Below are 24,210 nucleotides of genomic sequence, written 5' to 3' on the forward strand. Positions count from 1 at the left end.
AGTCCCTGTCTTCCTTCTCAGGGGGCATTTGTGCAGGGGATGGGGGGGAAAGCTTGGGCAGTTCCAGCCCAGGGACCCTAATTGGCAGCAGAAACCAGTAGTTTTCCTATACTACCGGAACTTTAGCCCTTCCCTGGGCTACTCTCCCAAACGGCCCATCCTAACACCCTCCTTGGTACCTGAGTACACTTGTTTTCCCGGGTCTTTTACTGCACATCTTCTTTCTCCCAGTCTTCCCACAACACACCTTCCTACTCCCAGCTGCTACCAGCCAGCCTCTCTGAAGGGGATTCCTTTTAAACTAGTCCCAGATGGTTCTAAATGGGCTTCAGGTGATCTGATTAGCCTGTTTCCTTTGATTGTTTCTAATCAGATTTTAACTGGTTCCAGGTGTCTTATGGAGTCTGCCTGAGTTACTTGCTTCTAGCACCTTCCTGACTGCTATTTATCCAGTGTCCAGTGTGTTTTCCTTCTACCAGACTCCTGCACCCAACCGGTCTGGGTCTGTCACAATATATTAGAATTGGAAAAGGTATGGAGAAGGGCAACAAAAGTGATTGGGTATATGGTACAGCTTCCAAACAAGGAAAGATTAAAAAGACAGGGTCTGTTCATCTTAGAAAAGACATGAATAAGGGAGGATATGATAGAGGTCTATAAAATCATGAATGGTGTGGAGAAAGTGAAAAAGGAAGTGTTATTTACCCCTTCACATAACACAACAACCAAGGATCACCCAGTGAAATTAATAGGCAGCTGATTTAAAACAAACATAAGGAAGTACTTCACACAATGCATAGTCAAGCTTGCACTCATTGCTAGGGGATGTTGTGAAGGTCAAAGGTATAACTGGGTTCAAAGAATTAAGTTCATGGAGGAAAGGTCCATCAGTGGCTATTAGCAAAGATGGTCAGGGACACAACCCTGTGTTCTTCCTGGGTGTCACTAAGCCTCTGACTTCCAGGAACTTAGACTCAATGACAGGGGATGGATCACTTGATAATTGCCCTGTTCTGTTCATTCCCTCTGAAGCACCTGGCATTGGCCACTGTCGGAAGACAGTATACTAGGCTAGATTGACCATTGGTCTGATCCACTATGGCCATTCTTATGGGGGAGAGAATATGCCATAACTACCACTTCCCTAAACATGCTCTCTAACTCAATTGTCAGTGCAATAAACTCATGCTGTCCATGCCACTATGCAGAGGCCAATGGACTGTAGGATCAGGTGGGCAGAAGTCAGGCTCTACAGGACTGAAATGAAAGGAACCAGTTAATCTGTAAGCAATGCCAAAGTAAATGTGCTGATTAAAGATGAATTATATTTTAATGTAAGAACTTGCTCTTTGCAGTATCAACAGAGATGCACAGCATGCACTAGAGAGAGATCTTTCTGACAAAAATTCAGCACATTTTATTGATGAGAAGTGTTATAACCTGAGGAACACATCGGACAGCATCAGCTTCTATCATGGAGTGGAAAAAATAGATGGAACGTAAATATGAATAGTTATTGTACTCTACTGTACTCTTATTGTACCTTATATGCCACCACACCATATCTCTGGGGCAGATTCCTGTGCATGCCTTAATGTACATCAAGGTCTCTCCTCTTCTTTAAGAAGTGATATAGAAAGAAAACGAAATGGCCTTTTCCTTAAGATTGCACATTTTGCCTTGGAGACCTTCCATTAACCTCAGTTATTATCTGCTTTTTATTTATTCCTTCAGAAGCTTCAGGGTATATCTACGCTACAACAAAATACAGTCAGCTGGCCTGTGTCAGCTGACTCAGGCTCATGGGACTCAGGCTGCAGTACAATTAAATTACAGTGTAGACATTTGGACTCGGACTGGTTCCCGGGCTCTTGGACTCCGCAAGGGGGGAGGGGCTACACTGTAGCACTTCAGCATAGATGCTACCTATACCAATGGGAGGGTTTTCCTGTTGGTATAGTTAATCCACCTCCCTGAGAAACAGTAGCTAGGTCAATGGAAGAATTCTTCTGTTGACCTAGTGATGTCTACACTGGGATTTAGGTCATTTTAACCACACCACTTAGGGGTGTGGAGTTTTTACACCCCTGAGTGACGTTGCTGAGTTGACCTAACTTTGTAGTGTTGACCTCACCTACAACTGGATCTAGCTCCCTCTGGAGTTTATCAACAACTTTTATTCATCTGGCAGAGGGAAGATTAAATATTTACCAATAATTGGCCACGCTACCAGGTTTTGCTGGCAAGGCCCCTTTGAAAGCAGAGGTGGCCCAATGAGGAGCTGAATCCCTTTTACCTTCAACCCTGTCTCCACATATTTGAAACTCTTTGTTTCTTTTTAAAGAACATTATTTGAACAAGTAATTGTCATGAAAGCCCGGTCAACATTATTCTTCGAGACGTGTGGGAAGTTGGTCATCTCTGGTGCCAGTACATAACTTAGGCTGTAGTGAGTTTTATCTTCCAGCTAGAATGGTCCTTTAAAGCCGTGGGAATCTCCGCAGGGATTCATGCAGATTTTCCCCTATTGTTTGATTCATAAATATTTGCACCCTTCAATTAAAAAAACAAACAAATCAATGTAAAATTCCTCTCTAACTGCAAAGTGTGATGTGATTTGGGTCAAAACCATGCAAATACACACCAAACTTTGTACTACAAGTTTCCATAAAATAGCCCAGGGTTACTTGAGAATTAGGTCTCTGGGCTTGTCAATTTTTTTTAAACCTTTCCATTAAATTGGTAGCATTGAGAAAGTTCTGCATAGCTCTACCTTTACTGTCTGGATTTAGATTTTCAAAAGCTAATTAAAAAAAACCAACCCTGGCACTAGTCAGTTAATGAGAAAACTACTGATGACTGAAGAGAATCTGTTCTGAGGGTAGCCTTAGATGTAATGGAGAGACCTATATCTGGTTTAAAAACTACAGGAATACAATAACTTCATGCAACAGAGGGCAGTGTTTGTTGAGCTAAAGGCATATTAGCTGCCTGGTAGAGATTACTTTGCAATGCAGCATTACTTGTGATGCTGAGTCTACTTCATACTTACAAATGAGAGGTAGCACTACCTGCAGATGTCTGCTCATGGGGTAAGAAGTAAGACTGGTGAGATAATATCTTGCACTGGACCAACTTATGTTGGTGAGAGAGTCTATTTAAATAGTGCTTTTCATTAGGGATCACACTTACTACTGAAATGCAGGCGTCTCTGGGGTGTAACTTGGCAATCATTCCACTGGCTCTAGCAACATGACACATGCTGGGAATTGGAGGTGAATAAGAATATTCTAGCTAACTGAGGTAAAAACATCCAATGGGTAAGTTTTTTTTTTATACTCCTGTTACCGTATAGCCATTTTCCTCGTATGCCCCCATGTTATCCACAGCAATGCCATTTTCCATTAACATGTGATTGAAATTACATTACGTTCAAGCATACTTGTTCCATTCAGGAGCATAGCAGGTGTGTTCTACCTGAACCATTCAGCACAGTCCACCAGATAAATTATAGGCTGGGGAAATAGTGTAATGAACCAATTAAGATATTCAATCAAGAATAAGACCTTCTAGGAAAATTGTTTTTATTATAATTCCATCAGAGCACAAAAGAAGACAAAGTGCACAGAGATGATCCAGATCGGTAGCTGCAGGCAGGGTTGGCTCAAACAAGCATGGTTTTTAACCTATAAACTCATGCATCTAGCATGGTGATTTATGCATGATACTGTGATGTCATACTGTGTGACAGAAGCTTTTCAGGACAACTGCCTAAATAAAAGTGTGGCATTTGGGTGGTTTAGTTTTCAGTGACAAGAGCTGCCAGGTCTCCTGGCTTTGTAAATTTATTATTTCAGATCTGAAAGAGAGAAACCCCACGGAAAACCATAAAATATCTATTGATAAAACAAAAATTGACAGGATTGTCTTTTTTCCCCCTTCAGCTGTTAACATTTAGCCCTAGTTTTCAGGTAAAATATTAAAGAAAAAAATAAGACTGGAACTCTAGCAATAGTGAGCAGTTCTTTAAGTGGTTAGATTCAAAGATGTCTTTAGAGGGAAGCTTGGGGTAGAGGAAGGTAGATTCAAACTCAAACAGAAGCTTAACTTGGCATTGCAGTTTAGTCATGAAGATCTTTGTTCATTTTTGTAAAATTTGAACATTTTTGTTTAGACGGAGACAAGATCAAGTAGGCTCCAGAGAGCATTAAATAAATGAATTTAATTAACTCAAAGGAAGGCAGTGGTACAGTTCCACTTTGTAGGATGTGTCCTTTGTAATGCTGCCACATCCAGGCTAGCTTTCTGTGTTTACCTTTCCATAACAGCCTTTAACATTTGCAGTTGTACTCTTAATGAGTAGTTAGCAGGATGAGTTGTAACTGTCTGTGCAGCAGTGTTAGCTCTGTACCTTTGCAGCTTTTATGCCTTGTTGATGCCTTATTTTTCTTATTGGATTTTCTTTAATTAAGCTAACTGTGGTTTTCCACAAAAGGATCTAGCTGCATCATTCCAATCACCCTGTAACTGCAAGGGATTCTTATCAATTTTCATTTGACAAGGGGAATGAATCATCGTCATATTTCGGGAGAAGTCAGAGGAAGGAGGTGCAACTAACCCCCTTGCTGAGAAGCTAATGCTGAAAACAAATGAGATCAGAAAAGTAATGGTGTGGGAGAGAGAACTGGTTGACATGGCTCCTAACACACATTTACAATGGGGGTAGAGGGAGGTCACGATGCAAATGAAGGGATGAGCCTGTTGAAAATCCACAGCTGCAGGGTATAGGAGGTTTGGATACTGAAAGTCAATTTACAATCTTGTTTTGACTTATCCCTCACACACCTATGATTTTTGGCGTGAAGCCATGCCAGTATCTATACTCATCATCTGGACACAACCTCCCATGAATTCTAAATACACATGTTTGCAGCTACATCTGGTCAGAAAAACTCAGCTGGAACTGTATTCTGTTGGATTATGCAGTTCTGATGATATACAGACATTCTGTGAATGCCGGTCAATTTAGTCATAATTTAATTTTTGAAGAAAACCTGGGGAAAAAGAATTCCAGCAGTGTTGAAATGTCCTCTATTGACAGTCTCAGAATGAAACATTTCAGTCTTTCATTTTAAAATATTTCACTTCACATTTTAAAATTTTGTATTATATTATAATTAGTACAAAATAAAAATGAATGAAACATTCTAATAGTTTTGAAATGAGGTTTTGATCAATCTGAAACTAATTTTTGTGGGGAATTTTTCTTCATGGAGAATTTTGAAATTTCAGGTTTTGTGTCTATTTGGAATGACATCAAATTTCAAAATCTCATATCCTTTCTGAGAGAGAATTTCTGTCCTCCATACAGCTCTATTTGCAGCACACAGAGCTTGGGAAGGGCTGAGACTGCACAATTTAGATCCAGATCCACACAAAGCCAGAGTTTGGTAATGTCTTAATCTGGAATTATGGTTCATACTGTTCTGAAGATACAAACTACCTGTGAAGTTTTGACATGAAACCAAACCTCCCTAAACTTTGGGCATGTACAGTACACTGCAAAAGGAATGTTAATGGGTGCCTGAATGTTGGCTCTAAGCAGCCCCATCTACACTTCCACTCAACCTATTTATTGGCTTTTCTCTGACAGTCACTGTATTATCCAAGTGCCTCGCCAATACTACCAAATTTCTCCGTAGTATCCTTGTGAGTTAGGCAAGTGGTGCTCTCGAATTGGGTTTGTCAGCCAGAAGTGGATTCTGCAGGCACCTGAGCAGAAGTCTTGCGTGTACATATACCATGATGCAGTTTGGAATGACGGTTGCCAAGGTTTTATCTCCATTTTACATATGGGGAATTGAGGCACAGAAGGAATTAAGTGAGTTGCCCAAGACCACACAGAAAGACTGGGGCAGAGGTGGGAATTGGACCCAGTTCTTCTGAATCCCAGTTCAGGGTCTTAAGCACAATACTCTTGTTCCTCTTCCAACTCCAGTCTATGTATAGCAATTGCAGACGAGCGCAGGCATTGGAAGCATGTAGGATGCCCTACAGGAAAACAACCACACAATCATTCACTTCTCTCTCCTTCACAACAACTCATTGAGTCCCCTGAATCATATGTCAGGCTGAGTCAGGTAGTGCCTGGCTCCTGCATCCAAATGTGACCTATAACCCTTTGCACTAGTTGCAGCAGTGCTTCAAGGGTGGTGCTGCACTAGTGAGCACAAGGACTCAGGGACCTGAGGTGAGAGATCAGAAACACTGTTAAAGAGGGGGATAAGTCAGCAGAAACTTCATGACTGGAGAAGAAGTTGGAGGCTACCCTATTGCTGCATAACTAGTGCTATTCCAGGAGCAAAGTCTCTTAGCTCTGGTCTACATTGGGCGGGGGAGGGGGATCGATCTAAGTTACTCAACTTCGACTACATGAATAACATAGCTGAAGTCAACATACTTAGATCGACTTACCGTGGTGTCTTCACTGTGGTGAGTCGACTGCTGCCGCTCCCCCGTCGACTCTGCCTGCACCTCTCACGGCGGTGGAGTACAGGAGTTGACGGAAGAGCGCTTGGGGATCGATTTATCGTGTCTAGACTAGACGCAATAAATTGACCCCACTGGATTGATCACTGCCTGCCGATCCGGCAGGTAGTGTAGACATACCCTTAGATGTGGTGCTTTGGGGAGGGGAGGGGCTACTTCACCTATGCACACCACCAACTCTTCCTATACGCATCCAAAAAAGACTGAAATACAAAAGGTCACAGAACCAGTTGTTTCACTAAAATGTAGTCTTCAAATCTGTCCCTCCTAAAATAATTACCAGGAGAGAAAAAGACCCTATACTTTGTCACTATTCTGGAGATACTTTAATGGCATGTTGGGTGGGGGAAACAAAGACAGATTCTTTGTGCTGGACAAAATGTGCCAAGTGCCAACTCAGATACACTGGGCATGAACTCAGATCGCTCTATACACTTGTTAAAGAGCAGGATAGGCATATAATGTTGACATATGTGCCCGATGTTGAAAAATTGTAATTTTGTGCTTACGTATATGGAGGAAATTATGTAAGAACAGGTCATTCTTTAAAAAGCAAAACAAAAACAAATTTAGCTTGGTAATGAAGCCAGATGCAATGAGACCTTAGATTTCCTGTCTTACAAGTGTTAACTGGAAAAAGGAAGATTTGTCTGTGGGATTAATGCAAATCACTTAATTTCCTGAAAGTTGGATAAATTTTCCATTCCTCCTCCTCCTACTGCCTGAACTAGCTTTACATCCTTCTTTCCCTTTATTCTGACCTGTTTCAAACTTGTACATCTCTGGTGGTTCACTCAATGAATATAAATCCTTTGTATGTCAGCCGCTTTCATACACATTTATACTTTTATAAAACAATTAATCTCTAAAGATTGTTCTTTAGCACCAAGATACATCAGGCTATGGATAATTGTCATTGGCTTGAGAATCTTACAAAATGGCTGTGCATTTTTTTTAACTGATATCTACTACAAAACTGAAGAAAGCTATAGGAACACTGTAAAAGCAGTAGCTCTTCTGAAAGTTTGTTCAAAATTGAAAACATTTTTCTGTTCCTCCTGCACAAACTGGTTCCAGTGTGGAACAATAAGATAATGGAATGAGCCCCCCAAGTTAGCTCATGCATTTAAGTGTTTAATTCATTAGTGCTTTGCAGTTGTGGTAATTGAATGCAAGCCTCATTTCGGCTGAGGACTTCATTCTTTTCCTCTCAGTTCAAATTGTTTTCTTCCAGAGTTTCAGTTCCTGAGACATGGGCAAAATTCAGTGATGACAATATTAGGCACTCTCAGAATGCACGGGCCAACTCCATCAGGCTCCGTGAAGAAACAGAAAACACACTGGAAAATGTATCTGAGGAAATGTGGAAGCAATTTACTGATACCAACTTGGTCTTTACCAATCGCATTGCTGAAACAGCTGACACAAAGAACAAACTACAAACACACCTGGCTAAGGTAAGAAAATGACTGCAGAAGTAATAGGGGTTGGAAGCTACAAGGTATATGATTCAGGACAGAAAGAACCAGAGTTTTCACTGGTGAGGCAAATATTCAACTAAAAGCACCTTTGTTGGCACATTATCAAATAGCTTTATTAATGTTCTCCAAATGGGATCACAAGTTGCATTTAAAGCCATAAGAAGAGCTATTAGCATAGCAGCAAAATAAGATTTTACTGCACCACAAAGCCATAATGCAAAACGTGCCTCAGGAGATACACTATGATGCTGCTTGAAGCTGGAATGTCAGAGGAAGGAGGAGTAAGAAGGTGACTTAAGCACGGCCTCTTTTTGCTCATTGACATTAATTAAAAAATGCAAGCAAATGCAAGGTATTTTCGGACCATAAGGATTTCAAGGCCCCTGACAGAGTACATATTTTTGAACAGCTTTTGTTTGATTAATATTTTGCTTTGTTTTTTGTTAATGGTATATTAACCTTGGAGACAAATCAAATAGAAAGTACCAAAAATCCTACAAGCAGCAGCATGCCTCAATTTTGGAAGAAGGGGAAGATTTTAATATTGCATATTTGTTTTAAAGCAAGAAGGGGAGAGCCCACACATAACATTTATTTTAACTTAAGTACTTTAAATTTTAATTATGAATTTTCATTAATCTAGTTCAGGGAAAACTGAGAATTCTGGACAGGCAAAACCTGTGCCCTTGTGGGCTTTTTAACTTTGTAGATTTCTTTCATTTTATAACTGGGACTAGTAAAACAGGCGGAAGAAGATTATAGATGAGAGACCAAGGTTAGCCCACTAGCTACATACTTTCCTTATCCAGAAGACCTTTCTGCACCCATAATTCCAATTGCCAGGTGCAATGATTGTGAGATCAACCCATTTTTATTTTCTTCTGCAAGTCAAGTCACCCTTGGCTTACAGAAGCTCCCCCAAGGCCTTCGTGCTATCTCATTTTGCTCCAGACTCTCAGAGCTCTTACATTGACCTGAATTATTTAATCCTTCACTCTTTCATTAATAATTTAGCACCCAAAGTTGTTAATTTAAGTGAGCAATAAATCCTCATTAAAAGAGACTTCTTCTTGAATTTTTGCAAAAGAAAAACAGATTGTGTAATAACTAGCAGAGAAGTTTCATTTTTCTGTGCAGGAATCTTTTTTGGTTGTTTTATTGGCAACAATAACAAAATCTGCATTATTGTTTAGGGTGAAGCTTTCCAGGGGCCTGAAGTGGTTTGTAAATCGTAGCTGCAAAAACACAAACTTGCAGCACGTATGCCAAACAAACTGGGTAGAGACTTTCCTCAATTTTCTCACCCAAATCAGAAGCTGGCTTGAGGCCTTTCTAGGTTTTGGAGAATAAAAATATTACATTTCTCTTGTTTGAAGACTACACTCTGATTTATTAGGATTATAAAATGCTACTACAGTCTTCAGCAATTCATGCTCAAAGTTGTTCCATCCCCTTTGATATAAATATCTCCCACATCCTTAACCTAAGTTACAGCTTCGGTGTGCTCTGAAAAATAGTCTACTGTTCTTTGGTGGATCAGACAATCTGACTTTTCAAACATGACTTACCTCTCTCCTTCACACTTATACAAACCCTGGATGGTATTTAAATAGCCAGTTTTGTATTAAATTCCATCTTTGTTAGCTTTGCAGTAATTCTTTCACTGAAGTTTAAGAAGAGACCCACCAGTATTAGTTGATTAGCTAAAACATGTGGAACAAAGTCAACAAGAGATATTGTCTCTGTACTGATAGATATATGTTGACTGGAATCTTGTTAAATTGTCCCTCACTGGGATCCTTTCATCTGACTTCAGTTAGACACTAGCTAGGTTCTCCATGAAAATCCTCTTTCTCTTGCAAAAATGACAAGTTTTCTTGTTTGCTTCAACATGCATTTGGAAACAATAGGACTTTTCCTGCCATCCTGTTTGCCTGAAGTTGTAGAAATATTAGTATTAAAGTAGAGTAAAGAGTATAAATAGGAATATAAAGTGCCTTGTATATCAGCAACCTGTCACATGGTGATACAGATATTATCAAACAATCTCCTACATTTGAAATATACCTGAAACATTCACTACAGTCTAGATGAAAAACTTAAAATTGGAATATTTTTTAAAATCATGTTTAGAAAACTGTGATTTGTGTCCCTGTAACACTACTGGTCTTTTTAGTAACTTGCTATATGAAATCTGAAGAAAGTAACATTCAGTTTACATAAGGAAGTTATTGTTTTGTATGTTACATGTTGTAAAGGAAAGTCTGCAGAGTTCTTTAGAAAACTGCATTATTTTCTCTCTTTTTAAAGAATCCCTCTGGTGTAAGTAGTGCGTTACCAAGAGTTGGTGAGATATAGTGCTAATAATTAATGTTTACATAGCACCAATAGATTAGTCATCCCACAATCTCCCAGGTTGGTTGAAGGTAATTACAACAGAATACAAGAGAAAAGTACAACATGTGCTTGGGATATGTTTGAAAACTGGTAGTTGGTGCCAGGTTTGGGTTCAAGGTTATGTTTCTGTTTTTCTTTAGCTTGACATTTTCATATGCTTATTTTGTTAAGCCGCTCACAGTTTCAATGTATCTTTCCAATTTGTCATCACATATTTCAGGAAAACAAACCAGAGCTTCAGAGAATCTCTAGTCTAGTGGTAATTCACTGCACTGCCTGCCATATAAGAACTCTAGCTTTGATACCTGACCCTAGTTCATTGTTCCAAAGACAGCACTTAAGGACAGGGAAAGTGTCTGGGGTCACTCAACAAATCCTTTGTTAAAGATGGTTGATCGGATTTGATGGGGATTCTGTCCATGCTCTTTGTCCTTGAGGATGGTGGCTATGACACTATCTCAAGAGTGCGGATGTAGATGTAAGGAGGAGGGAAAGTGAGATCATGGATGAAAAAGAACTACCTGCTGAACAGTTTGGTATATTTTAGCTGTAGCTAAGGCTAGAAGACATGCCCTTTTTCCTGAACCCTGAGAATGTGTCATAAAAGATAACAAAGACGTAAGAACTGGACCTAGGAGGTGCCAGTCATTACACAAGCTAACAAAGGGGAAGGGGCACTGAGCAACAGCTGCCAAAACCTATGGCCAAGCTTCCTCATTGCTTTTGTTCTGCCTTTGGTCTATGATTCTTCTGAAAAGCAGTTATTCATGATTCTGTTTAAACCTACTAGTCATTAGACAATGAGTTGCAGAGACCCTTCATTAAAGATTTTTAGGGGTCTGAAGATGTTAAAAATCCTTCTCCTTTCAGTTTGTTTTTGCATTCATTTCTCAAGAAATGAATACAACCAGTAAAGCCTTTTGCTTGTGTGCCAAATTCTTTCCCCAACTCAGCAGGCTAGCTTTATGAAATGGGGAAGCGAGTGTTCTTTGAAAAGGTTTGCTATCTTGGAACCAGTAAGAGTTATTTATTTAATGAGGTCTGGAACCCATTTCTGAATCCCAGATATTTTTCATCTTTGCAAAATGGCAGAATCTCTTCCAGACAAACACAGCCAGTCTCTCAGTGTTTCTTCTAAAACCACTACCTTGACAGAAGATAGGACCAAAAAATATCTAAAAAGGCCAATACCATGGGTGTGGGGATGCAACTGACCCTCTGAAGCATTGTTGCATTTGTGTTGTTTTGTATCACTTGTGTAAAAAAAAAAGTCAGTGAAAATTCAGACCCCTAAAGATCTTTAATCTCTCAACCCCTGGTCCATTGGGTGTGTTTTAAACACACAGTCCTGGATGAAGAAAAGGAGTACTTGTGGCACCTTAGAGACTAACAAATTTATTAGAGCATAAGCTTTCGTGAGCTACAGCTCACTTCATCGGATGCATTTGTAGCTCACAAAAGCTTATGCGCTAATAAATTTGTTAGTCTCTAAGGTGCCACAAGTACTCCTTTTCTTTTTGCGAATACAGACTAACATGGCTGCTACTCTGAGTCCTGGATGAATAGCTTATATCTTACTCTGTGAATTTCATGTAATGCCTCTGAAAACTTACTTGGTTTCCTTTTGAATTAGGCTTCTTGTAAAAACTGATCTAATTAGACGTATAAAATCTTGGATCAATGCATTACACTGGCATAGGGCTGTCTGTAATTGATACTGTAGTGGTGACTGTGTTATGTGCTGTGGTTAGTACATACAGTTTCTGCCTTCAGAATGTTTCTACTGGTCTGAAAGTTTTTACTTGTTTGATATTCCTAATATAATGGGGAATACCCGCTGAACTGGTAAAAACAAAAACTTGTAGAAATTGCACCCATTGGACCTTTTCCCCCAACTTAATCTAAATAAGTAAATCCCACAAGGAAATTCTGCCTATTTTTCTTTTGCCCTGTACAAAGTCTCACTTCCTTATTACACTTCTCCATTTAAATTGCATGGCCACAACATGTCGCTTTCTACCTGCCTCTATATCTTGTCTCTTCACTGAGAAGGCAAAATACTACCCTTCATCTTCCATATGCAGATGTTACCATTTCTGCTCCTAGATCTGTGGAACTGGCCCATGACCTTATCACAAGAGCATTGTGCACTGTTTCACAATTCAGTGAGCATGCAGCATGGTTGCCATTGTTAGCTGGAGAATAACTGCAGTGACAGAAGATCGTCCTCCATTTGGAAGGTTGAGCTCTGTGCTGCAGGTTGTAGCCAACACCAGCTTTTTGTTGCTATTATTAGAATTGTGTAACATTTAGATAAACATAATGTTAAATACAAGCTCTCTGCGTTCTAGTAAAGAGAACATTGCAGTGGGCATGATTCTTTTCTTTTGGACCATAAAACTGGGGATAATACCAAGGGATACTGAAGTAAATGGGACTGAGGTACATTAGCAGAGCTGTGTGGAAAACCTGTTCAGCTCCTGCCTGTTCCATAGTAAGGCTGGCTTTGTAACCACCAGTGTACATCCCTGGCATTTGCGTACAAGAAGAATGTCATTGCCCCAACCCACTGCTTAGAGAACTCAACTACAAAAAAGCACACAGACATTGCTATGGTGCATTACAGCACTGCTTTTCAGATGTGCACAGGCTGTGTTCTGCCACCCTTACTTATGCTGGACAGCACCGTGCTCTACAAGGGAGGAGGTATTAGGACTCTTTCCCAAGTATGGCACTATTTACTTAGTGATAGATTGGGGGAGGAATCTGGCCCAAAGCATTTAAGTGGTTTGGCGTAGGCTGGCATTTTAGGTGTTTTTCATACCGGAATGTCAAAAACACAGGAAAATTACAAAGGGGAACAAACCTGCACTAGTCAGGAGATGGACTGATATTCTAAGACATCTTCATTTCCAGTGTCTATGATTCTGTGTGATGTTTAGTTCCTGTCTTATCCTGAGCTCCCTGCAATGCAAGTGATGAGCATGGCAGGTATGCTTAAGGTCACAAGACTGAGTCAAAGCCTCACACCCCACTTGGCCAGGTGCAGAGGCTCCCTGACAGGAGGACTTGGAGAGGAGAATGAGTGGGCCAATTTGTCTACAATGCAAGTAGGCTGGTAAATCTCTTAACAGGTTATTTTAAGATGTAAAGTGGCCAGAAAGATCAGTAGGTTTGTTCTGTACTCTTAAGTTGACAGTTGTAACTGCAAAGCTTCTTTATTCCTTGCTTTTTTTTCTTTCATTCAATGGTTTTCTATTTGCCTGAGCCACCCCCTTTTTAATGCTCCACCCTACATGAGTGAACCCAGGTCTCTTGGTGTTTTGAGGAGAAGCCATGGAGAAACTCTGGTGCTTGGAACTTGAAATGTAAAATGCCAAGTAGATCAAAACCAGTGGCCGTGTGTGTGCGAACACCCAGACAGCATCTATCTAGGTTTTGGTGCTCTTCTTCTCCCAGCCATAGCTGCTGAAGGGTGCATGAGACCAAGGGCAGCATTGTGTGAGATTCTCTTTGAAAACTGTGTTTGCTATTCTCTCGTATTTCTGACTTTGCTACTTTCTTCTATTCAGCACAAAGTCTGAAGTCCTTCCTTAGCCAAAACTCATTGAAATCATCAGATTTTTGCTGGAATAAGAACTAAATACCACACAGGATTTGGCACCACCTGAATTCTGTGTCTCCTAACCCTTCAGGGCTAAAGTTTGCACCCTGATTTACTGGATACAATCTGTCTCATAACATATATAGCCTTCATAACCTTTGTGTACTTCAGTGGAGATCCTTTCACAGGAGCCAGTCCCAAGAGGTCCTAAGCACCACCGTTTAGAAGTTGACAGTGCTCAGCATTTCAGGCCCAGAGTGCCTACTCCTGTTCTCATTGAACATAAAAACAGCCATGCTGGGTCAGACCAATGATCCATCTAGCACAGTATCCTGTCTCGGACACGGTCTAGTAACAGAGCTTCAAGGGAAGTGTACAGAACAAAGCAATTTTAGAGAGAGTTTCACTCCTTCTTCCTTTCCCAGATTCTGGCAGTCAGAGATTTTAGGGTTGCTCATGGGGTTACACTGTCTACCATCTTGACTAATAGCCACTGAAGGATCTATCCTCCATGAATTTATCTAGTTTTTTGAACCCTGCTATACTTTTGGCCATCACAGCATCTCACAGCACTGGAGTTCCACATGTCAAATGTGCGTTATGTGAAAAAGTTCTTTCCCTTGTTTGTATTAAACTGCTGGCTATGAATTTAGGTGGGTGGCACCTGGTTTTTGTATTGTGGGAAAGGGTAAATAATATTCTCTATTCACTTTCTCCCCCCCACACCATTCATGATTTTATAGATCTCAATCATATTCTCCCTTAATCATCTCTTTTCTAAGCTGAACAGCCCTAATCTTTTTTAGTCTCCCCTCGGATGGAAGTCATTCCATACCCTTGATTATCTTTGTTGCCCTTCTCTGAATCTTTTCTAGTTCCATTATATCCTTTTTGAGATAGGGCAACCAGAACTGGACACAGTATTCAAGGTGTGGGTGCACCACAGATTTATATAGGAGTACCGTATATACTTGTTCATAAGCCAAATATTTTTGGTAAGAAAGTGATGCATCAAAGAACGGGGGTCAGCTTATAAACAGGTCTACACCAAAATTTGATGATTTAAAACCTTATGAAATAATTGAATTGAATATCTAATACATTGTCATTTTGTTTACCTGGAGCGTCTGCAGGCATGGAGCCCCTCAGTTCCCTGTGGCCATGGTTTGGTGTTCCCAGCCAATGAAAGCTGCGGGAAGTGGCACCACTTCCCGCAGCTCCCCTTGGCTGGGAACGGCAAACTGTGGCCCTGGGACCTGAGGGGTTCCATGTTTGTGAATGCTCCAGGTAAACAAAACGTCCTGACCCACCAGCAGCTTACCCTGATGGGCCGGGAGCCAAAGTTTGCCAGCCCCTGAAATATAGGGTCAGCTTATTAAAGGGTGATACAGTTTTTACTATTTTTACCTATACATCTTGGGGGGGGGGTCGGCTTATAAACGAACGGGCTAATGAATGAGTATATACGGTATATATCTATCACTTTCCTAATAGGTCCTAACATTCTCCTAGCCTCTTTGACCACAGCTGTACATTGAGCTGAAGTTTTCAGAGAATTATTCACAATATGCTAAGATCTCTTTCTTGAGCGGTAACAGCTAATTTAGACCCTATTGTTATGTGTGTGTAGTTGGTGTTATTTTTTTTTCCAATGTGCATTACTTTGTCCTTATCAATGTTGAATTTCATCTGCCGTTTTCATAGAATCTTAGGACTGGAAGGGACCTCAAGAGGTCATCAAGGCCAGTCCCCTACACTCATGGCAGGATTAAGTATTATCTAGACCAGGGGTTCTCAACCTTTTTCCCCCCTTTTTTCCCCTCAACCTTAGGTCCCCCAAAACATGCAATAAAAACTACATAGCCCACCAGTGCCACAACAATTGCTTTTCTGCATACAAAAGCCAGGGCTGGGGTTAGGGGATTTTGTTGCCCAGTCAGTCACTCAGCTTTGTGAGATTCCCCCAGTAATTCTTTGCAGTCAGCTTTGGACTTAACTATCTTGAATAATTTTGTGTCATGTGAAAACTATGCCACTTCACTATTCCTTCCCTTTTCCAGATCATTAATAGATTTGTTAAATAGCACAGGTCCCAGTACAGATCCTTGGGAGACCGCAATGTTTACCTCTCTCCATTGTGAAAACTGACCATTTATTCCTGCTCTTTGTTTCCTAACTATTAACCAGTTACTGATAAATGAGAGGACCTTCCCTGTTACCACATGGCTACTTAATTTTCTTAAGAGCCTTTGGTGAGGGATCTTGTCAAAGGCTTTCCAAAAATCGAATTACATTATATCACCTGGATCATCCTTGTCCACATGCTTGTTGATTCCTCAAAGAATTCTAATAGATTGGTAAGGTATGACTTCCCATTACAAAGGCCATGTTGACTCTTCCCCAACAAATTGTGTTCATCTATGTGTCTGATAATTCTGTTTTTTACTATAGTTTTTACCAATTTTCCTGGTACTGAAGTTAGGCTTACCAGCCTGTAATTGCCATGATCACCTCTGGAGCCCCTTTAAAAAACTGGCATTACATTAGCTACCTTTCAGTCATCTGGTACAGAGGCTTGTTTCAATGATTGGTTACATACTACAGTTAGGAGTTCTGCAGTATGGGTGAATACTATCTGGTCCTGGTGACTTATTACTGTTTAATTCATGAATTTGTTCTAAAGCCTCTTCTACTGACACATCAATGTGGGACAGTAATGCAGATTTGTCAAAGTTAATAGAAGTTCTGCTACTGAACTCAGCAGCTGCACACTGAACCTTCTGTTTCCTTCCAAAAGAATACTGAGTTTGTGTTTTTAAAATAGTGTGGAGACAAACTGGGCTCCTCTAGTATTCTGTTTAGCTTCCCTGTTCTAGAATATACTTTTTTACGAAGACCAATCCTGCACACACTAATGCAAATGAGATCTCATTTACTCTAGCTCCTTACACTCTAAAGGTACATTTAATGTATCTATGCAATAAAGACTTTTTCCTCCAGTTTTTCTTACGTCAAGCACTACACCAAAAGTTTTGCCAGGAACTTGCCCAACAGTGACAACTTCTCCAACTCTGGCATCCATAAGGTAACGAACTATACAAGGCTCAGGGTAATGACTACTCAGTAACTCATCTGTATTTGAAAGTATTTGGTCTCCTACCAGCACTGCTGGTGCGTTACCAGGCATACCAGTCTCTTATCAAAGATGAGTGTTCTATACAATATGTTCCCTCTTAGAGAAATGATAAAAATGATCATGAGAAAATGATTATGTAGTACAATTAAAAGATGGCAAATAAAACTGCACTCCTTGTCCTATGGCAGTCAATGGGAGTTTTGTCACCGACATCAACCAAGGTAGGATCACATCACGGGAGCGTAGCTACTAGCCCTCTCCATTCAGATGTAGCTCAGTTAAACTCTGCTGTTCCCAACAGACTCCACAAAGTTTACCTTAAATCAACTTCAAAATCCTTAAGGTTGTAACATCAAGGAACTCATCTAAGAACTTATTATTGTATGTTTTGGAAAACAGATTTTGTGGATTTGATAAGGTTATATAAAGAGCACAGAGGGAAAAAACCCCACCAAATCTACTGGCACAGCCCTTTCCTCTTTGCTGCATTACTTTAGTTCTGCAGGATCAAGTGCTTTCAATTTCTAGTCACCAGACACCACACAGGATTAAAATAATCCATGCTGTTTCATTTTACAGGATAGATCAATTGTTCCACCACATTTTTGACTGTAAAAACTGAACTAATTTGTATTCAGTCAGGGGAACAAGAGAGGAAGTTGCAGACATCTTGTCTTAGCAAAGATCAGCTTTGTACTTACCCTTTATGCTGTTGGAGACTTGGTTATTTGTCTGAACCCTAAAAATGGTCAGGATCCAAATTCAGAGCAAACATCCAAGCCAGTGGGAAGGAAGTCTCATAAGAACACTTGTAGGTCAGTAAGTCCGCTTTCATTCTTACATTTTCTGTCCAGCTGCTGTTTCCTGTTACCCTTACTTCACCTGGGACTCTCCCACATCATTGACTTATTCTGGAAGTGGGCCATAGGTTCCCATCCATGGGATTTTCAGTGGGTGCTAACTAGCTGCTCTTTTCCAGTACTTCTTCTGGGGAAGCTGCCAGGTGAGCCTTACACATCCATAGTCCAACAGGAGTCTTTCAGGAGCTGATTTGCATGGGGAAATAGTACAGACTCACTAAGTTGCTTTTTTACAGCATGGAACAGGAAACTGTTAGGAAAAGAAAAATGGTTCCTTGACAGCCAGTCAGTCTCCTTCTGGTTCATTGTGGAGCTTCTGTATAGAAGAGTCCCCTGATCCCCTTGAGCCTGGTTTTCTGTTACAGTTCTAAGACATTTTACAAATGATACAGTGGTAAGGAGCCTGGCTCCTTCCTTGCACGTGGGGGAATGGGGAGAGGCACAGGCCACTTTTCAAAGATGCTAAGGGGTAACTTGAGCAGTCTATAAGCACCTACAGGGGGAACAGAAATGAGATAATAGAAGGCTCTTCAGCCTAGCAGACAAAGGTATAAGAAGATCCAATGGCTGGAAGTTGAAGCTAGACAAATTCAGACTAGAAATAAGGTGCAAATTTTTATCCATGGGAGTAGTTAACTAATGGATCAACTCATGGTGGATTCTCCATCCCTGGAACTTTTTAAATCAAGACTGGATCTTTTTCTAAACTGTGTGTTCTAATTCAACTACAGCTTTTGGACTGGAAGCAGGAATTAATTAAGGGAAGTCCAATGGCCTGGGTTAGACAGGATGTCAGACTAGATGATCACAATGATCCCTTCTGGCCTTAAAGTCTGAAGTACCTCTGTGGTTCTCTAGCAACTGTTGCAGGAATCAGGTCTGTAGATGGGGTCTAAATGGCCTTTTTTGGGTTTTCAACATAGATATCCCCCAAGAAAAAATAAGATTATGTCCCTTAGCCCACTTAGAACATACAGCTCAAGCTGGGTTCTGTACTGCCCCAGGACCAGAATTGGAAGCTAGTGAACTGAAAATATAGCCCATGGAATATAGTACAGAACCCTTGGGATGTAATTATCATAATTCCTCATTAGAACAGAGACTGTCCAGTTATAGCCTTAAGGACACTGTGCCAGATTCGGAGAGAGGCCCATTTTAGAATTAAGGGGAAAAAATACATCTACCCTTTTGCACAAGGAAAGAAAAGGAAAGTCTTATCATAGTGCCAGTTCTTCCTTAAAATGCTCGCATCTCTTTTCTCTAAGATTTACATTAACATGAATAATTACCTTGGCTTCACTCTCCCAGAAAACAACAACTGGTCAGGATGTTTGCATATGGGAGGTTCCTATAGTCATTGTGGGAAGCAGTCATATCAGATCACAAGTGACATGTTTACACAGTCCAGTTTTATACCATACCTAAACAGTTGATTATTTCAGTCAGCAATGCTTTTAATGTTTTCAGGAGTGTATGTATTTCCAAAGGTAATACCCAGCCCCACTCTTCCTGCAACAGTGCCCTTTAATCTGTACCTGGATATAAAATATATCATAAAATCAGACACATAGTAAAACTATGAAAAAATAAATAAGTAACTGCAGCTGGTAAACCACATGCCTAAGCTACCAATTCAAGCTAGATATGATGTGTCAGCCACACCCATTCATTGGTCTGCTCACAACAAATTGTAACTCATGTGAGTAGACCCTTTGAGATCTTTTTGAGACTAAAGGTCACGGTCCTCTACCTTTTCTGACTGTAAAACATAGCATAGTGCACCAGTGACACTACAGAACTTGATACTGGAGAGTAAACTGCTTTTTTGATTTGGACATTTTTACTTTTTATGAGTACAGAAAAGTTTACAACTAGAAGAGCTAGTTTATTTCTCCCGGCTGCCAAATTGGCTTGATTTAAAAACAAACAAGTGCTGGTTTGTCAGGACAACATTTTGGAGAACAATAGAGAGCAGAAATAAAAGGCAATTTCAAAAAGAGTAAACAGATTGTATTTTGGAAGAAGTCAAAAGGCTCCAGCCTATTTATTTAATTGTGTCCATTACTGTTTCACCTGGGCCCTTTATGTGAAACAAAAACTATCACAACACAAAAACACAAAGTCAGCCACATAAGCAAGCTTAATAAATCATAACTTCAGATTCTCTGTATCTAGCCATTTCCCCTCCAACTTATTTAAATAAGATTTTCCATCACTCACCCTGCAAGTTTGAATAATTTTAGACAAAGCTGAAGGGCTTTTTTCCTTTCTTAGCAACAATAGAACACGCTTACATGGTGGCTAGAAAGAAAAAACAACTACATTTTACATTCTTATGCCCCCTCCTGGTTCTAGATTTTATGATAGTTGTAAGGTGGCAGTAAAAATCAGAATCTGGATACCTCCTTTGAAATATTTTCAGAGGTCAGCTTCCATAGATCTGTCCATTGAGTCTGATCTGAGTGCTCATGAGTTTAGTAATAAGGGCAGGGTCTGACATCTAAGCACTTAGCTTACAATAGGCTTAGATAAAGACATATTAAAACTTGATGGGGGAGGAAAGAAGTGGTTGTGAAAATGTGTTGGACCTGCAGTCACAATGAAAAGCACATACAGTGGGTAGTAAAAAGTTGGGGTGGAGGGGGCAGGTGTGGGACTATTTCCCCACAACAGGTTACACCGCTGACCCTGGGTTGCACACATGGGGTATTTTCAGCCTTCATATCTCAGGCTCTTACAGCTTTCCACACCCATTCCTGATGGTTGAACAAACAGTTAATTGTATTCTTTAATATTGGAACCTGTTTAAGAGTAAAAGTCTCAGATGATTAGTGAACTTTGACTAAGAAGAGACTGCATAGGTGTGAGCTGGTATGATCAGCTCAAACTTACCAAGCAAAATCTGTTTAAAGGGGAAATATATATTTTTGTCCAGAAATAGATACATATTAGGCCTATGCTGACAAACATGTAGCAGTGAAAAGTAAGTCACTTCATGCATTTCTCCTGAACGCTACCCTGTAGGGAAGAGCAGGGTTCTCTCGCTGGAATGAATGATTAATCTCATGATATCAGAGGAACCACTCTTGCCCTCACTGGTGTGAGCAGAACCACTGTGGTCCTGTGTGTGGGGAAGAAGGAAGGGAGTAGTTCAGACACAGGCCATGGAGGAGAACCCTACCCTCCCAGCAAGCCATGGGGCGGTACTCCATAGTAAACCACTTCATAACAGAGCATGGGGGAAAAGGGAAGTTGGGAGCATGGCCAGAGGGACCAAACTGAGTGACATTGCCATGCCTACAAGGGTCTGTTCAGTTTGGTATGAATCTAAGTGATTTGATTTGCAATGTAACATGAACTCTCCTCACACTCAGGGTATATGTGCACTGCACTCTGAGGTGTGAATGCAGCCCAGGCAGACATACCAGTGCTAGCACAGCTAAAAATAGTGTAAATGCAGCAGCGTAGACTGTACAAGCATACCAGGGACCCCGCATAGTGACCTGCACTGCTGAAGACGGAGCCCCTGTATCTACCCTGCTATTTTTAGCCATGCTAGTGCAGGTACATCCAGCTGAGCTGCAATAACCTCTTGGATTCCAGTATAGACAGAGCCTTAGGGCTTACAGGCTAAAAATAGTTGTGTGGGCATCGTGGCTCTGGCGGAGATTCGGGTTAGCTACCCCAGCTCAAGCATAGAGGGTTGGGTGGGCTTGAGCCTTGCTAGTGTGAGTCTGTCTGCTTAGGCTGCGAGGGTCACTCCCAGCTGCCATGTAGACATACTCATTGAGGGACTCTGCTAAGCCAATGTGTGAAGACAGATTGGATCGACCATCTCTCTCACACACATGGCTGTGGCATTATTATGCAAGAAATCTGTGACTGGCATTACTGATGCTCTGCTACAGCTCAGCGGCTGGAGGGAAAATCCCTCCCTCCTGCAACCACTGCAGAGCCCATCTGTGCCAAACCAGTTTACACAGGCTTGGTACAGGGACCAGGATTTGGCCCAAGGGAATATCAATCTTCTGTATATGCAGTAGTAAAACCTTCCCTTTCTCTTAGCAAGGGCTATAGGGTAGGAAATACAGTGATGGACATATTTAGTAAGTTACATAGAAGGGAAGCGTTTAGGGACGTAGTATTTTCAGACAGGGGAAATGGTCTTCTTCATCAGTTTAGAACCAGAGTGAACTAGAGGTGCTGAAGGTAAGAGATTCAAAATTAAAACTTTGCTAATGATTGTGAAGAACCTTTTTCCTGAGACTGAAGACAGTATACTTAACACATATCTTTCCTAATGGTCCAACCTTTTATAATCTGTCTTAAATTAGAAGATCAAAGTAAATTTCTTCAGCTCTCTACCTAAGCTTATCTCAAATTGATTGCCTCACCTGAGAAACCACGGTAATCTTACTACTTATAGCTCAGATTCAACAGAATATGAAGGAAACAATCATCAAAACTCTGCCTAAGGTTACTGATGACAGAGGACTGGCTAACTAATTTTATGAATGAGTTGTTAAGTAGCAACCTTTTCTCTAATTGTATTAACAGTACTTGTGTAACACAGATTAAAGTCTGGTTCTTAACAGTCCAGTTTGATTGCTTGAGAAATATTTTTTTCAAAATTAGCAAGAGCAAAAATTCCAAACTTCATGAAAAGAATGTCTGATTTCCAAGCATGAATGATTTTAATGACAGATGATACGAAACTGCTCAAGATAGTTAAGACCAAAGCAGACTGTGAAGAACTTCCAAAAGATCTCACAAAACTAAGTGATTGGGCAATAAAATGGCAAATGAAATTTAATGTGGATAAATGTAAAGTAATGCACATTGGAAAAAATAACCCCAACTATACATACAATATGATGGGGGCTAATTTAGCTACAACTAATCAGGAGAAAGATCTTGGAGTCATTGTGGATAGTTCTCTGAAGACGTCCATGCAGTATGCAGCAGCAGTCAAAAAAGCAAATAGGATGTTAGGAATCATTAAAAAAGGGATAGAGAATAAGACAGTACCTTATTGCCCTTATATATTGCCTTATTGCACCTTATTGCCCTTATATAAATCCATGGTACGCCCACATCTTGAATACTGCACACAGATGTGGTCCCCTCATCTCAAAAAAGATATACTGGCATTAGAAAAGGTTCAGAGAAGGGCAACTAAAATGATTAGGGGTTTGGAACAGGTCCCATATGAGGAGAGATTAAAGAGGCTAGGACTTTTCAGCTTGGAAAAGAGGAAACTAAGAGGGGATATGATAGAGGTATATAAAATCATTAGTGGTGTAGAGAAAGTGAATAAGGAAAAGTTATTTACTTGTTCCCATAATATAAGAACTAGGGGCCACCAAATGAAATTAATAGGTAGCAGGTTTAAAACAAATAAAAGGAAGTTCTTCTTCACTGAGCGCACTGTCAATCTGTGGAACTCCTTGCCTGAGTAAGTTGTGAAGGCTAGGACTATAACAGGGTTTAAAAGAGAACTGGATAAATTAATGGAGGTTAAGTCCATTAATGGCTATTAGCCAGAATGGATGAGGGATGTGTCCCTAGGCTCTGTCAGAGGGTGGAGATGGATGGCAGGAGAGAGATCACTTGATCATTACCTGATAGGTTCACTCCCTCTGGGGCACCTGGTACTGGCCACTGTCGGTAGACAGGATACTGGGCTGGATGGACCTTTGGTCTGACCCAGTATAGCCATTCTTATGTTCTTAATGTGTGTGTTTAGCGAACAACTGAAAAATGAAGTAAGAGTAGTACAGTTTTAAATCAACTAAATTTCTTACTTTCTTTCCACATTAACAATGCTTTTGGAGGACTACCTTTCTTACAGTTTTGTTTCAAGTAGTTTGTTTTCCTTGGTTAAAGTACTGAGATATGGGTTTTGTACCTCATTCAATATAGCTAGAATAATGTTTTCAAAATTTAACATTAGTTTGAGCTGGGGGTCATAGTCTTGAAAATGTAAAGAGTTATTATGTGGTCTGTATAAATATTTCTCCCAGTTAACTTCCCTGTTGACAAATATTTTTCCCCTGTAAAGACACAGAATTTCTCAGCCTCATGTTAAGATACAGATGAGTCTTATTTTGTTTTTTAAATATATTATTTATAACCTGACAGTCTTTTCTAGTCTATGCAAAAAATCAGTTTCCATAACTGATC

The 24,210-nt window shown here is 40.3% G+C and overlaps 1 protein-coding gene across 1 annotated transcript in view; it reads left to right on the forward strand.

Annotated features, from left to right (window-relative positions):
- The window catches only part of TEKT5 (tektin 5), a 56,010-nt gene that overhangs the window by 9,730 nt on the left and 22,070 nt on the right, over positions 1 to 24,210 (forward strand). Inside the window, exons 4-5 of the mRNA XM_038419982.2 lie at positions 1,356 to 1,499; positions 7,784 to 8,006. Coding sequence (XP_038275910.1) covers positions 1,356 to 1,499; positions 7,784 to 8,006 — 367 coding nt within the window. The remainder of the gene's footprint in view (positions 1 to 1,355; positions 1,500 to 7,783; positions 8,007 to 24,210) is intronic.

Source organism: Dermochelys coriacea, chromosome 10, assembly GCF_009764565.3.
Source record: "Dermochelys coriacea isolate rDerCor1 chromosome 10, rDerCor1.pri.v4, whole genome shotgun sequence".
NCBI classification, from domain to species: domain Eukaryota; kingdom Metazoa; phylum Chordata; order Testudines; family Dermochelyidae; genus Dermochelys; species Dermochelys coriacea.